Source organism: Syngnathus scovelli, chromosome 16 (assembly GCF_024217435.2).
Source record: "Syngnathus scovelli strain Florida chromosome 16, RoL_Ssco_1.2, whole genome shotgun sequence".
NCBI lineage: Eukaryota > Metazoa > Chordata > Actinopteri > Syngnathiformes > Syngnathidae > Syngnathus > Syngnathus scovelli.
The window spans coordinates 5130358-5147277 of NC_090862.1; the positions used below are offsets into that span (position 1 = coordinate 5130358).

General features: G+C 45.1%; 1 protein-coding gene across 1 annotated transcript; it reads left to right on the plus strand.

Annotated features, from left to right (window-relative positions):
• The first annotated feature begins 5345 nt into the window (after window positions 1–5345).
• Window positions 5346–16911, plus strand: cntnap1 (contactin associated protein 1). The gene is made up of 24 exons (XM_049745401.2): window positions 5346–6060; window positions 8197–8298; window positions 8376–8569; window positions 8641–8794; window positions 8902–9105; window positions 9181–9365; window positions 9437–9586; window positions 9660–9921; window positions 9986–10135; window positions 10209–10383; window positions 10458–10564; window positions 10638–10760; window positions 10853–11056; window positions 11126–11282; window positions 11363–11490; window positions 11569–11742; window positions 11824–12042; window positions 12115–12354; window positions 12421–12660; window positions 12726–12853; window positions 13110–13203; window positions 13281–13511; window positions 13587–13631; window positions 14384–16911. Exons 1-24 carry the CDS (start codon window positions 6000–6002, stop codon window positions 14581–14583), a joined length of 3927 nt encoding a protein of 1308 aa, XP_049601358.1. The 5' UTR covers window positions 5346–5999; the 3' UTR covers window positions 14584–16911.
• Window positions 16912–16920: the final 9 nt, after the last annotated feature.

A 16920-nucleotide genomic window follows, 5' to 3' on the forward strand; every position in this document is an offset into this window, starting at 1 on the left:
ATTTCAAGTACAGTACTTCCTGAAGGAGGCCTCGACACGACGTGAAAGCGCGGTGCGGCGAGGCGTGCGCACACATATTCCCAAACGCTGAGGGAGACGAGCCTTTGTACGGCCGCTATTATGCTTGCAAAATCTCCGACTCCCCCAACTTCCTGTCGGCATCTCCTGCTCGCATTTGTTGAAATGGAAAGTGCGGAAGTTTCCACTGGAGACGCATAGTAGATACTGCTACACAAAAGAATGTTACTTTAGGGGGAAATTGTGGCCTCTTGAGGTATAATCAATGTCAGGATTTGCCAAAATATCACATATTAGCATAACGCTCATCACAAAAGAAATGAAATGAGGTTGGCCTGAAAGTGCTCAGGAAGTGAAAATGGAAAATGGGCAATTTACACGCCGCTGGGAAGACTTTGTATTAAATTTCAGAGAGCGTTCTGAGGGGATTTGGATCCATTCTTTCCCGCCTCCTGGCTGTTTAACGGGAATCTCCCGTACCAAACGAAAGCTTTAGCAACTTAAGATTCTTTGTGGTCAATGCTAAGTTCACGACGGTCAAGTCGTCTTGATGACGATCATTTACGAATATTGTTTTGGTTCTACTGCGAGTCCTGATTGTTTTCAATCAATAATGAGGCGCGTCTCAACATTTTTTGCTGGAAGGATCACGTGCGGAGCTGATTGGAGCCAGAGGCACTCTCCACTGCGCGCCTCTCGGTCTGGCTCCGACCCCGTTCCCTTTCGACTCTGATCCGGCGGGATCCTGTTTCTCCGCAAGGCCGTGTCGCAGCCAGGACCTTATGTTGGTGAGCCAGATTGATTGTCAACAGAACGGGATGTGAAATCCAGCCTGCCAAAGCAAAGCCGGCTCACATTTTTGGAGGGTACACGTTGGGGTTTCTTTGGGCCTCCATCTTTTGAGGTTCCATTTGCGAAAAGTGCAGCTTCCAAGTGCGGTTGGCTGGCACATAAAGAAATGATTCACTTGCAGCCTTTTTCTCTAAGCTTATCTGACAAGCTCCTCGCTTGGGATTTAGGAGAGGAACTGACCCCCTTGTGACCCTTCCCCAACACACACGCACACATGACTCAGACGGGATATCCTCTCCACACAGTCCAGCATTGAACTTAACCCTCATCCTGCTGTGCTACGACCAGCGTGGTCCGTCCAGGTCCAACGAGGGGCGGGGCAAGAGCCGCTGGCCGTGTCTTAGCGAACAAGAGGGCTGCTGTTTGAGTCCCACTGGGTGCTGGTAACAGGATAGGCCTGCCGCGGGGGACGCTTGACCCCCCCCTCACCCAGACAACCGTGTCCTAACTGTGCATCCAGCTGTGCGTGCGAATCGTGTGTGACAGTGGGTTCTCCGGAGGTGCAAAAATTAGGATGGAATGATGATGATGACGATGAAGGGAGATAATTATATCAATGACAAAGAAATGAGAACCATCTGCCTCTCACTGCACGCACTCAGAGAATCTCTCCAGTTTTTTTTTTTACATGGGGGACAGCGGAAATGCAAGCTTCGGATGGGCACATACTATGTTCCTGCAAAACTGGTCTGAAAGAAGGATTAGTTCCAAAATCTGTGACTTTCTAAAATCAAGTGGAAATTCTTCACAGAAGAGTGGAGCAGTTCTACCTGGAGTTAAACCCCCTCATGATTTCCTCCATTTTCACAATGGATTCCCACAGTGACTTGAGTTGCCGGGAAAGATCCCCAAACATTTTAATTGTCCACTTATCGAGAATACTGAGTCACGGTGTCAGGCCGCAAGTCGTTAACTTTCTATCAAGGCGTGTTTAAGGTCATCAAGGAGTTGACCCGCCAGCTTCCAAGTTGTGACTCACGTTTACATCCCCGCCGCAAGCTCTCCAATGGTCCAAGTGTGTTATTGGAGGCGCCTCCGCCATTAAAACCGCCGGCGTTACATAATGACTCTCTACAAAAGACTCGACCCCATAATTCACCCGTTCCTGGAATTGTAAAAAACGTGACATTCTGTGGCGACATGCGGCACGCATGAAAACGAGAGAAGACATAATAGCTCACTTTGTCGTTATCTCTAACTGTCATCAACCTGGAAAGCTTATGGCCGTTGTGCCGGGGATCAGGGATACAAAAGATATGGGAGGAGACGAAGGGGGATAAAAAGCAGCAGATAAAATGCCAGAGCAAGACTGAGACGACAAACTGGCCACGATGATGTCAAAACTACAAAGCACAAAGATGTGAGGTCATAGCTAATTCCGAATCATGTATAGTTTTGTACCTTAGCTAGCAGGCGTCTTCCTGTTAGCGTTAGCTAGCAGGTGTCTCCCTGTTAGCTAGTGCGTTACTTCCTACTTCATGGAGAAGGAAGAAAGATGACAACTTTTTTTATATACATATTTCTATGTAAGCTAGCAGATTACTCTGTTATTCATAGAGAAAGTAGTAATAGAGTACAATTTTTTTGTAGGTTAGCTATCAGGCTAAGAGATCCTACCATTTGCATGGGGGGGGGGGGCTTCCATTGTGCCTAATATAACAGCAAATGCAATCTCATATCTATATTTGAACCCAATATTTTGCCATTCCACCACAAAGTCAAACTTGTTTTCCCCGCAGCTTAGCTAACCAACATCACAACAAACCCATCTAATCGCTTTCATGCTTGACATGCAGTAATTATAAACAGCTAACGTGCGGGTGTGGCGCTAATGATTGCGGCGAGGCCGAAGATAACTTATTGACAGTTAGGCTGGGCCGCCGGGCAGAGGGGCAGCCAGCCTTTTGAGCTATTTTTAGCCTGCTGACTCCAGTAAAAGCGAGGCAGAATGAAGAACTGATGACACGCTGCCAAAATGTGAACCTGGCCTGGATTAGTGGTGCAATTTTGCACGAGAGCGTGGTGGGGACGTGCGAGGAATTCTGCATCCAGTGCAGCAAAATAAGAAAATAAATAAAAATATTTAAGTTTATGTTGCTTTAAGATATGCTTGCAAAAATACAAATTATACTGGATACGACTAAGTATTCAGAACCAGAGCAAAATACTGTGCGGCTAAGTGAAATTACATTTCCAACTTCTTTCTGGGTGACTGTAATCTGTGTGTATGTGCTGTCTCATGTTTCCCCCCCAGGACGAGATCCAAGCTGTTGCTAGGTGCCGTGACCTCTAAAAGCAACACATTGGCGGATGCGGACAGTGCACCCTGCAAAGAGAAGGCCTGTATTTTGTTTCCCACCCCCAACTGCACTCAGCCACAGATACACACTCAAACACACCCTTAAACACACAAGGGTGGTTTAAACACACACTTCCTGTGTGGCAATGAAGATTCATATTCCAAAAAGTCAGCCTCTTGTTTAGTTTGGAACACAATTTCCAGTGTGACATCAATGCGAAAATGGTTTCAACCATCTCATTTCTTTTTTTTTTTTCCTCTCCTGCACACTCCTTGCAGGTGCAACTGTCATGTTGTCGATCATTTGCCGCAGTCAGCATTTCGAGCCCAAGGCGGAACCACAAAGGAGCAAAGACAGTTGGCAAACAAACTCGGGGACAGACTAAATAACCACGGTGGCTTGCGCATACGTGCGTCTGTGTGGTCGTGGATTTGCTTTTTGCGCGTGTTACAAGTCGCGCACAATGGGAACAAAAGTGTCTCGTCACCACGCGTATCCGTCGGGCCGCAGCTGTTGTAGGCATTTAAACCTCAATGCAGGTGTGGAGAGAAGATAAGCATAAGCAAAATGAATGGCTGATGACATCCAAGTGATGGAGTGCTCGCCACTTTCAACAATTAGCGCCACAAAGAGGTCAATGGGATGGTCCACCATGAAGCCATCAAGAATTGGACCAGGAGCACCAGACCAGGTTTAACTAGCAACAAAATTCCAAAGCTGCACCACATCCAAACTGTGAAAGGTCAAACAGCTGATCTGCACCTCGGCAGTGTGCGGACACCGCCGTCCCCTGTTTACGGCCACCGCCAGGAAGCCGTGACAGCATGTTCTCATGGGAGCCGGCCAACATAAACACTCATCCCGGCGAGAACCCTGCTGAATTCCTCCGTTTCCCAACAGGCCTCTGTCAGCGTTATCTGCTTGTGTTTTGAGTTGATCCCACACACACGCACGACAGCTGAAGGTTCCTTCATCCATCTTCATGACAAGGAGCGCTCAGCCATGATAACAGATCAGCAGAACTATCGCATGGAAACATCTGGGCACGAGCTGTGACCCGTAGGCGTTGCCCTCGGGTTGTACGTGTAGGTGCATCCATGTGTGTGTCAGTGCACACCCCTATGGAAAACACACACGACTGGGATGGGGGCAGAGTGAAGCGCTATCTGGTGAGAAACAAGGTCCATTTGTGTTTGTGTGCAAAATAAGCGGGCGCTTGGGAGGACACATGACTGCCTGCCATGTTTTATAGATGCTCGTTTATCTAATTAGATGAATGAATGAACTGTTACTGAGTTGTATGTTTTGGTATCGGCAACACCAGTGTGATCCAAGTGGCACACAAGGAGAGACAAGGCTGCCACCTTGTGGTCTTTTGTTGCAACACACACATTCGAGCCAAAAACGACATTTCTCTAGTTAAAAAAACAAAAGTCACGTGGGATATATTCTATGTATGAATAAATCAACCTATTTAACGGGAAGTCTGCCATCTTAGAAAATTAATCTCAATCACAAACCTGTATTCTAGAAATATGGGCAATATGAAATCACTTTTGCCATACAATCAAAAATGATCATTTTGACAATTCGATACGACAAAGGTGATATGAGAATGGTACCAACATAAAAATGGCCATTGACTTTAAATGAGAACCGTTTCTCATTTATATGTTCTATCATAAATCATTTTCGATGAGATATTTAATACCACATGGTGCAGACAGATCATATAGACTGAAATCTGTGGCTTGTACAGGTCAAGAATTAAAAGAGGAACAGATGGTGGGCCTGATTCTCCATGTACAGGATGGCTTTTGAAATGATTGTTTCCTCATTATATTTTCATGCATTGTCTTTGCAGATACTGGTCTGTACTGGTATATGGTTGTGGGAATGCTGTGGGCAAGGGGGGCGGGGTCCAGGTCAGGCTGGGGTGGTGTTATGGGAGCTTACAAACAATCTGATTTGATTGAAAACACAAGCAAATCCGCACACACTGGCATTCAATCTCACTGACACACTGACGTCCCATAAACCCACTTCTTAATCCCAAAGCTGTTTTTTTTCCCCCCTATTTTGTGGCCACTGTGTTTCGAATCACCGTAAATCCCCCTCAGACTAAATCTCACCCTCCCTCTCACGTTCCTGCCTCACTCGTCCAAAATCAAGCACAGCAGCTGGCATCATCATCATTATTATCTTAACCTGTTCTGGAACGTTGGCGGCCGGGCAGTGTACCTCCGTGAGAAGGTTACGGGCGGCCAGTCGCCAAGGTTGCCTAGGCCTAATTTTGGGACCACTTCCTCGACGCACTCACAAAACTCGATGCCAACCGGATTAAAAGGCGGAGCTGTGCCAAACTGGGATATGTAATATCAGACGAGCGCGGCGAGAAGCATCTTTTGTGCCTGGTGATATAAGAGGCCTGATGGATTATTTTTAAAAGGGATTTTAAAATATATATTTTTTTATTTATTATAGGTTCTTTGAAAAAGCCATTTTGGGAAAGAGTCTCTCTTTTTTTCCCATTTCACTTGCCTGCAAATACTCGCCGTGCTTTAACAAAACGTGCATTATTAGCATCTTAACATTCAACCATTTGGAGAAAAGAAGGAGGTGCGCGCTCTCGGCCGGTCGCAGCATCAGCACCAGCATCTCATGCGCGTGCCCGCACCGGTAGAGGCTGCCCGGGAGTTGGAGGAGTTAAAGTTGGACCAGGGTGGAGGGGAAAAAAAGAAAGGTTGCGATGAGAAGAGCACGCCACGGAGACATACTAACGTCAAATTAACATTTTCGATGCGGGGAACAGGCGCCCTAAAGTGAAGGATGACTTGCAAAATATTGACTTTATTCTTCTTGTGTTTGGCTGCGCGACGCTGCTCGTCACGTAAGTCTCGTCATGTAGTAAATTTGTTGTCTTTTTTGTTTGTTTTGTTTTATCCGCATTTGTCGTGTCTTTTGTGCAAAAAGTTGCGCGTATAAACGAAGCAGTGAAGGACATAATGCGTCTGTGTAGGAATCGTTCAAGGGCACATTGGCACGCTTTTTCAAAATCGTCCATTCAAATCTTTTATTTTAGTGAATGCAATTTTGAGGGGGGATTGAAGTCGGTCGTTTCGTGCTGTTAGCGTGCACGTAGACCGCGGGGAGGGAACAGCGTCAGTCCCGCAGAATTAAGGTGAGCACGGACGGGACTGTCTGCATTGCAGTGCTTTCAGCTCGCACGCAAGTTTGAGCCCGGCGCAGCCTCAACTTGCACCACAGGGGGGGACAACGCTGCAGGTCGATGCTGCGGCTGCATGCGTCGAACACATTGCCGATATTAAGCATGCAAGAACACTCAAGTAAGATTTAAAATGGAAATTGAGGCTCGAAAGAGCACGGCTCAGCCTGACCGGGACCAGCCCACTGCAGCACTTTTTTGGGGGGAGGCAGTACCTGTCAGTCAAATAGCCTACGAGTACTTTCCCTCATGGGGGGGGAGGGGTCAAGGATCCCCGCAGTCAGATGTTGAATTTTGCTTAAATGGGTTGTAATTAAATTACAATGATGTGAAAATGAGTGCCTACATAATCCAAAAATCAGGGAAGTTTAACTCTGCAGCATGCCTGTCATGACTCAGTAGGTGGGAAAACTAGGGATGGGCACTGGTGACGTAGTTTAATTGTTTGCAATACAAAAATAATCCTGCAGTGCGTGCAATGTTGTTTTGACTACATCGGCGTTCTTATTTGAAGTGTGCTGTCGGATACTGTTTACTGTGAATGAACCATCTCATCCATGAATCGATATCGTTGCATTGAGTGGAAGTTGATCGGACACTAAGTGGATGCCTCACAGTGCAAGATAGGCCAACTATGCAATATGTGCAAAGTGGAGACAGGACATCTGAAAGCGCTTCCCCTTACGTCACAAGTTTTTTCAGGCCCCAAAAAAATGGAAGCTAGAGTCCCTAGAAACTAGGACTAAAAGAGTCTCTATAGTGACTTAGCAAAGGTAGCTATGTAAATAGAAAGGCTAGCTTTAGTGAGGCTGTCAGCAGTAGCGATAGTGACAGCAGTCTCACGGCTGGGTGACACTCGCGAGGAGGTGCCGCCCAACCTCCTCCTCCTCCTGGTCTCTGCATAGCGCTGCTGCAGAAGAGATGTGTCAGCTCGGTGGGCCCGTCCTACACCTACAGAAGACTGATGAGTCAGCACAAATAGAACTGGCGCTCTAAATGTGGCCACACTGTCTCCACGCCACAGACGACTACTGATGAATTTGTAATAAGTGCAAGAGAGAGGGAGGGTGGCTTGAAGGGTCCACGCAGGTTGCAGTTTTGCAACTTGACAACACCCTAAAGCAGGATGCAGGGATTTTATGGAAATAGTTGTCTCCCCTCTGGAGATATTAAAACTAATCGATGCGCCTTCAATTAGATGCAATGCAGTGCTCCTCTTGTGGAATGTTCTAGTTCTGGCTTGGGCTGAGTAATAATATGAACCCTGTCAGAGAAAGCAGGCACGGCAGGAAGGTGACATTAACCTTGTCAGCCGTGACTAGTCCACCTGAGGTTGTCCTTGGGGGGGAAGACAGGGAACAAAGCGAGGGTCCTCCTTTTTCAAATTTACGTTCTGGCTTATCAAGGTGTAGGACATTTATCCAACCCGGTGACACAAACGAGACGAGGAAGAAGGATGGCATCTTGTATAGCTGAAATAGCAACTCACCTTGACACAATGTGACACAAATTTTGACATTAATTCAGCAATAATAAATTTTGGGATTTTCCCAAAAATGTAATTTAAAAAAACGTGGATAATAACATTGCTGTGCTAGCACTATGTGGTTATGTAGTACACTTTTTAGTTCACAAGTTAAATTTTAATTGAATTGCCAGAGCATGTACGAATGTTTAATTAAAATTCAAAATGTCTGCTCTTATAAGACCACCAAAGTAATTTCCATTTATTTTCTCATTTATAATGTTCAAGGAACATAATGTGCATCACATAAACTCCTCCTCCTTATTTGCCCGTAGAAGAATGTGTTGACCCACTCGTGTCTGGCCTCTACGCCTCTTCCTTCCTGGCCTCCTCCAGATATAACTTTCTCTACTCTGCCAGTTTCGCCAAGTTGTATGGTAAGTTTCTAACGATATGAATCTCAGAGACGTGTTAACATCACAACAACAACGACACACCTTCTTATTCCTTGTAGGCAGCAGTGGCTGGTCACCTTCCCTCAGGGATCGGCAGCCATGGCTGCAGGTGGACCTGGGCAGGAAGTACCGCCTAAGAGCTATCGCCACCCAGGGCACCTTCAACTCGTACGATTGGGTCACCAAGTACACCCTTCTCTACGGTGACAGGCCAGACTCATGGACGCCATATATCATGAAAGGAGGCAACTCGGTGGGTGCCACAGGAAGGGGCGGGGCATTAAGCTATGACTCAATAACACCCCCGCCCTTGTCTGTTTACAGACTTTGCCTGGGAACTGGAATTATTATCAGGTGAAGAGGAATGTCTTCCATTACGCCTTCACAGCCAAACACATTCGTCTGCTTCCTCTGGCGTGGAACACAGAGAACGGAGGGAAGATTGGTGTGAGGCTGGAGCTGTTTGGATGCCATTATGGTAACAGATCAATTCAGCGTAGTCACCATATTATTTATTCTTACTCCCGGTAGGATTCCGCACATAAAGTAACTTTAATGTCCATCGAATGTGCCTCATGGTCTCAGATTCCTATGTGCTACAGTACAACGGGGATGACTCGGTGGTCTACATGTACCCCGGGAAGAGGTCCCGTACGTTAAATGACCATATTGCCATAAACTTCAAAACCCTGGAGCAGGATGGTGTCCTATTACATAGTGATGGAGTTCAAGGAGACCTCTTCACCCTTGAGCTCAAGAGAGGTCGACTCTACCTACACATCAGCCTGGGTACAGCCTGATTAGAGTCAAGGTTACAAAAGTCGTCAGTCTTACGCTAATTTTCGGTTCCTTTCATTGTTTCAGGAAGTAGCGTTATACATAAAACAGATGGTCGGACCACTTTGGTAGCTGGCAGCCTTCTCGATAACCTACATTGGCACTACGTCACCATTAAGCGCTCAGGCCGTCAAGTGAACTTCACTGTTGATAGCCAGACGGTGACAGCCATTTGTAATGGGGAGTTCAGCCATCTGGATCTGGACAATAAGGTAGGCCAGCATCTTTGGCGAGTCTTAAGATCTAGAACAAACTGTTTTGGTTCTTTGGGTCTGTATTTTAGTTGTATGTTGGTGGTGTCATCGAGCCGAAAATGCCTCACCTACCGACCACCCCGAATTTCCGTGGCTGCCTGGAGAACGTCTTCATCAATGACATCAACATCATATATAAGGCTAAGCAGGAAGAAGAGGACGTAGTCATCCCAAGAAAGGTATGCCGTCTAAAGTTTTGATTCCCTGAGGACAAGTAGGACAGTAGATTGAATTTTCTTTTTTTCCTTACAGAAAAAGATGCATTTTGCTTGCCGGGACATTCTTCTCAAACCGATGACCTTCGCCGGGCCTAACAACTACCTACAGGTGCCAGGTTTTTTCAGAAGGCCACGCATGTTTGTTAAATTCAAGTTCCGCTCGTGGGACTACACGGGCCTGCTCATGTTCACGCGATTTGCTGACGACCTCGGCGCCCTGGAGCTCGGACTTAGCGAGGGGCAGATCAACGTCACTATCTTCCAACCCGGCAAGAAGAAACTGCAGTTTGCCGCAGGTAATTAATGGACAAACTTAGTGGTGAGAATCTTCGATCTGACAGACTTTTCTACTGTTTCTAGGTTACAGGCTTAATGATGGCTACTGGCATTCGGTTGATTTGGCGGCCAGAGATAACCTCCTCACCCTCACAATCGATGAGGAGGAGGGTTCCCCGTTGAAGATCACCAACCCCTTCACAATACGTACTGGGGACCGCTACTTCTTTGGAGGTGAACTAATCACTAAGACTCATAAACAAAACCTATCTTCTACCTATTTACGTATTGATGTTCTTCTGTCCAGGTTGCCCAAAAACCAACAACACCATCAGGAAGTGTGAAACCAAACTAAATCGCTTTCACGGTTGCATGCAGCATATCTTCATAGACAACGAACAACTCGATATCGATATTATCTTGCAGCGCCAGTGGGGGCGCTATGCTGAACTCTTGTTGGGAACATGTGGCATCACTGACAGGTTAAACTCTTCTTGCCACCAATGCCAAGTCACCGCTGATGTGAATGGCAAAATGAAAATATTTTGTTTTCCAGATGTAATCCCAATCCGTGTGAGCATGAAGGCAGATGCATCCAGTCGTGGGATGACTTCATTTGTTTATGTGAAAACACCGGCTACAAAGGAGAAGTGTGTCACATGTGTAAGTATTGATGCCCTTTCTGAAAACAAAGCTATTCATATCAATACAAGTTGAATTATGTAACCCCTCACAGCTGTGTATAAAGAGTCATGCGAGGCCTACAGACTCAGCGGAAAATACTGGTCCGGAAACTACACCATTGATCCAGATTTGAGTGGACCGCTAAAGCCATTCGAAGTATACTGTAAAATTAAATGTAAGTACGACCAATGACTTGTATCACATTTCTGACTCGTCAAATCATCACTAAGATCTTGCTCTTCCTTGTTTTGTTTTGAACCGCTCCAGCATATAAAGCTTGGACTGTGATCTTGAATGACCGCGAGGAAGGTACAAAGGTAACAGGGAGTTCCATTGACAATCCGTACATCGGCAACGTCAACTACTGGAACGCATCTTGGGATGACGTCACTGCCCTGGCCAACACCTCCTTGTACTGTGAGCAGTGGGTCGACTATTCATGTTACAAGTCCCGTTTTCTCAACACGCCCGGTGAGTCTGCCTACAGAACCGTAGGAATGAAAAGCTCGGATTGGGATGCTGACACGCTCTCTGGTTCAGGCGGAAGACCTTTTAGTTACTGGATTGGTCGCAATAATGAGAGTCACTATTACTGGGGAGGAACGTTCAGAGAGGTCCAAACGTGTGGCTGCGCCATCAACCAGACCTGTGCTGACCCTAGGTATCAATGTAACTGTGATGCAGACTACAGACAATGGTAAGACAAGGACATAATGTTTACAAGGTCGGTATCACTGACATGATGGTATCAGGATGGTCATTGTTATCAACCTCCAGGCACTCCGATAAAGGCTACTTGGACTTTAGAGACCATCTTCCGGTCAGGAGGGTAGTGGTGGGCGACACCAACAGGACAGGCTCAGAAGTAAAGTTCAAAGTAGGACCTCTGCGCTGCCATGGCGACAGTGAGCTCAACACTTAAGGTTTAGTTTTTGATGGTACTTGAGTTGCTTTATCTCACAACCGTTCCACACTGTTTGCAGGAAACATCTGGAACACGATAGCCTTCACCAAACCTGCAAACATAACCTTCCCCACCTTCAAGCCGGGCTCCAGCGCTGACATTTCATTCCACTTCAAAACATACAGATACGACTCAGTCTTCTTGGAGAACTCCGACGATCACCTCAAAAACTTTATCCGACTGGAGCTCAACAGTGAGTTCACTGAAACCAACAGTGACCTTTACGCCTCATTTGATAGACCTCTTTTCTGAGCCTTTTCTTCCTTCTTTCCAGCAACCCACAATCTTGTATTTGTCTTCATGGTGGGAGATGGCATCCAGAACGTGACACTACGCTCCCCGGTGCCACTCAACGATAACGAGTGGCACTTTGTCCAGGCTGAGATCAATGTAAAATTGGCTCGACTCAAGGTCGACTACCAGCCTTGGACTGTCAAACGTTTCCCCAGTCAGACTTTTGTCACTATGAACTTTACAAATCCTCTTGTTGTAGGTAGGTGACTCAAAACTGACTGATACATTAAAGGTCCCAGAAGCAAGTTGCATAACCGCTGTCTTATATTAGGTTCACGTAACCGCACCCAAAAACCCTTCTTGGGTTGTCTCCGAGGGTTGAGGTTGAACGGTGTTCCTCTGGATTTGGAAGGGAAAGTTGATGAAGAAAAAGGAATCAGGAGGAACTGTACCGGCCAGTGTCTCAATGCCTCCATACCTTGCCGTAACAGTGGCCAATGTATTGAGGGCTACGCTTCCTACACCTGTGACTGCAACAATACTGCATTTGATGGGTTCTACTGCCACAAAGGTGAGTACTTGGGTCAACCGAGAACGGCATTAAGATGATTGGGTTCTTCCATTGGTCTTGTTTAAGATATCGGTGCCCACTTTGAGCTTGGCTCTTGGCTGAAGTACACCGTGCGGAAGAAACCGATATCTGAGGAAGCAGCTTGGGCCAACTGGATTGACCCGCATTACGACAATTTCAGCCTGGGCTATAACGACACAGCGGACGACATAGAGTTCAGCTTCAGCACCATCTACAAACCGGCTGTGCTGCTCTACATCAGCTCCTTCGTCCATGACTACATTGCCGTCGTGCTGAAGAACGACGGTAGGGACCGCATGTGACAAGACCTTTCATCGCTCGGCCGTCAATGTTAACTTTTTTTAACACAGGTAGCGTGGATCTGAGGTATAAACTGGGACTCATCACCCACAAGTATGAACTGACTCGCCGTAACCTTGCTGATGGATACCCGCATTACATCAACATCACCAGACACAACAGGACCATCAAAACGCAGGTTCCTCCCACCCTACAAACACCCAAACAAAACAGTGCAACTTTGGCTCGACAATATTTATGCTTATCTTTCCCAAGACCCTGAAAGGTTAGAAAAGATACCCCCCTTTTCTTACTTGTCAAGATCCTCTTCTTCAGCTTATCCGCATGATTATGATTCCATTTTTACGATGAACGAAAACCAGATCTCCAGTGGCGAGAACAAAATTTCTCACCTGTAGATAAAATGTATAAAATGCTCTCTCTTGTTTCTACAGGTGGATTTTATGGAGCCCATTGTTGAAAAGATAACTTTAGTGGAGGATGCAAGATTTGACTCTCCAAAGTCCATGTTCTTGGGCAGAGTGATGGGTAGATGTTTCATTTCCTTGCTGGAAACATTTGTTATTGTAAAGGACTGTATTTTGACTATGTCCTGCGTCCCCCAGAGGTCGGCGACATCGACTATGAAATCCAGAGGCACAATGCTCCAGGCTTCATCGGCTGCATCTCCGGCGTGAGATACAACGTCTATGCTCCTCTCAAGGCTCTTTTCCGGCCGAATGAAACTGACCCGCCGGTGACGACACAAGGCGATGTCTCCGAGTCCAACTGCGGCGCTTTCCCTCCTGTCTTTGGTTACGTCCCATGGGAGGTGGATCCCTGGTTTACCACCATAGGTATGTCAGTTCACATCTAAATATAGAAGTTAACTGTATCTACATTATGTCTTATTGTTTATATCTGCCTTTCAGATTATATATACATTCATGATGACCTTGGCCTATTCTGGATCATAGGTGAGTCCACAATTTTAGCTACTGATCACCTGATCATCTTAAAAATCCATTAAATGAAATGTCAAAATAGGCCAAAAATTATATCTCCTTCAATTTAAGACAAATTTATGACATTTTTGCGAATGGCCAAAAATGTATATTAAGTAACAGTTTTTCCCAATCGACCACTTTAAAATAGATCTTCAGAATGTTATTTTTTTACAGTTCTTCTTCAATGCATAGCTCCTATTATTGAATCTCAGTGTCAGCATTTTTCACTTGAGAAGCCGAGTGCCCTCCATTATTGTATTACAGATGCAAGGACAGACTGTACCAACTCCCCCACTCGATCCATGTCTGAGACCGGATCAGCTCAGTTTAGTCTTGGCATTGTGTAGAGCTCATCATTTTACTGCTAGTCATTGCTAGACACTACAGATTAATACGTCACCAGCGCTCAGATTGAGGGGTATTATACTAATGCCAGACGTCATCATCAAAGATTAGAGCAAACATCCCAAAGCTGGAATACAATTATTGCAACAATGAGCAGGAAAACGCAAAGCAACAGTGAATTTCCTGATTTAATAGTATTGATTTAAATTATAATAAAATATATTTTACACTAGACATGGCCGAGCGTATGACAGTAATACCATTAAATTCCCAGTGGCCGATCAAAAGTGCTGATAAGGCAAAAGTGCGCTCTGTTTGAGCATCTGCCTGTCAAGTGGCTCTGATTTCTTTCTATAACTGCTATTTTTATCCCACAGTCATTGTCATTCTGGCGCTGCTCCTTCTGCTGGCCGGTTTGTATAGCATCTACGTGTATGCGTACCAGCAGAAGGGCACCTACCGCACCAACGAGCCCAAACACCTGGATTCGCCCAGCAGCGCCCGACCCCTAACCGAGACGCTGAGACGGGAAAAGAATATCCTACCAGAAATTGACGAAGAGTTCAGGAGCCGCTAAGATAATTACCAACACATGGGACCAATGGGACAGTGACTTTGGGAAGGACTTAGATATGTTATCTTTAAGTTGATTTTCGTGATTATTGATTTGTAGCTCCTCTGAGTCTATCACTTGTGGGTTTAGCTACCATCATGATTAATTAACAGGGCAATTTGCCCAGCATCCTAATTTGGCTTTCTTTGATAAATTGAGTTGAGGTCAGATTATTTCTATGGTATTCCATCAGGCATGCATTCCCGGACTTTCATTGTTCTTACCTGATGCTGTGGGCTCTTCGAGTGAAGTGGGTGGAGAAGTCAGTGTATTTGTTGTTGTTGTCCTGGGAAGGTCTCAGATGTCCTGGTTAAGGACCAAAAGAAAGACATTCAAAAAAAGTACCACAATAAGTTAAACCCACAAGCAATAAGACAAAGCCCAACTATCACCAGAGTCACCTGTCTTATGTTTTCCGATTATTTCATTTCTTCTTTTATTGTATTTTTTTTAAACCCCAGCTTGGGTGGGATGGAATGCCTGGTGCTGTACAAAGTTTATATTTTGTCAAGTTCAAAACGTCCACATGCGAGTCTCACACTGTCCCGCAGGGTGAAATACTGAAGTGCCTCATCTGAGCAAGCTTGACCCCACTCAAGTATCCACAAAAGATTCATTAGAAGGCATTAGGAAACAGACTTAAATCCTTTTCTGGGCCCATTTGAGGCTATCGTATGGACCGTGTGAAACCTGCACCTTTAGCTGACAATCTGGTGACAACTTAGCTCGCAATGTGCCCATGCAAACTACTAAAATCCATCTTACTTTTGAAAAAAAAAAGCCAACCTGAGTCATACATGTTGGACAAGCATGAACATAAAACAATCGTGGTGCAAAGGTTTGCGTACTGTGTATTCGAAGCCTAACCGTTACAGTAAGGCAGTGCAAAGAATGACCTCGCAGCTTTAATGATTGCAGTACCGTATCTATTTAGCACGGAGCTTCAGACTGTCATAATGATGGGTAACCAACCAGGTGTCCACATAGAATTTCTACTTGCATCCGTCTTGCTTGTTAACTTTTGTCAGGCTTTTCAGAAACAACAATGATCGAGTGAAGACGCTTACATATAAACATACACACACTCTAATTAGGGTGCTTTCACACCAGTAGTTCAAGTAACAAATCAATTTGTCAAATTGTTCTGTTTCCCCATCTTTAGCTAAACACTGCATTATTGATAGAAACTGAAAATATAAGAACAGGCTAAAAGGAACTGCTGGTGCGAAAGAGTCCTAAAGCACAAAGTACATGTACAGTACAGAGGACCATGATGGTGTATTACTTCCAATTCACACATTTGCTAATAGATTTAGGGCAACATGTTATAAATATAACTGAGAGCCGACTCACTCTTTGCTAGCAGCTACCTGTATATGAAACAAAGCATATAGCCTAGCATGAACACATGATAACAAGCTTCTTTACGTCCGCAGATGCACAACAGAGAGTGTAAAGCAACTCTTTAAATGTCACACGAATGTAGTTTGTTCAGGGTAAAGAAAGTACCTGTTTTTACCTGTAATAGGCCTTCAAAGTGTATATTTGTTGGCTTGATTGAATGATTGTACATTGACAATAATGTATGAAATTGTACAGATGGTAATTATAGGCTCTATTTTTTAAGAGTATGCCGTAAAAACGAATGTAAATGAGCGTTGCTAGAATACAGGTGCGTCTGTTAGCATAGTGTCAGTGTACAGCTAGCATAGCGGTATCATCTCACTCACCATGCGTGGTCCCCCAAAGCGTTTGTGTGTTTGTGTGTGTGTGTGTTTGTGTGTTTTCACTGTTTGCCCACCTAGAGACGAGAAACAAGCAGACGTGCACACATGCCAACAACTAATAGACATCATGGTAGTGTGTTAGTGAGCATCAGTAGATGCGCTGAATGGTGTAGAGCCTTAAATGTCCACTAGAGGGAGACAGATTTTTGTTTGCTTTCCAGATGCTTTGGTCACTACTTGACATTGATTAGGCCGAAATGACAATGCTTTAATTTGATTGCACAACTATCAGTGCACTTCCAACCACAATGACATGCACATTGTCAAACTTCTTGCATTAGACCACCAGCAAGTGTTCCTAATGAAGTGTCCAGAACTGACTGTGGCATCTAAACAGAAAAAATGATTACACTTGGTCATTTTATTCACTCACTGATTATATTGTCATTCACACTTTTTTTTTTTTTGAGTGATATTGTCACTGTAAATGCCCATTGTTGTTATTCTTATTGTATAAATCTAAGTAAAGCCAAACTCACCTGAATAAAAAGTCTGAAGGAGCTGATGTGGTAGT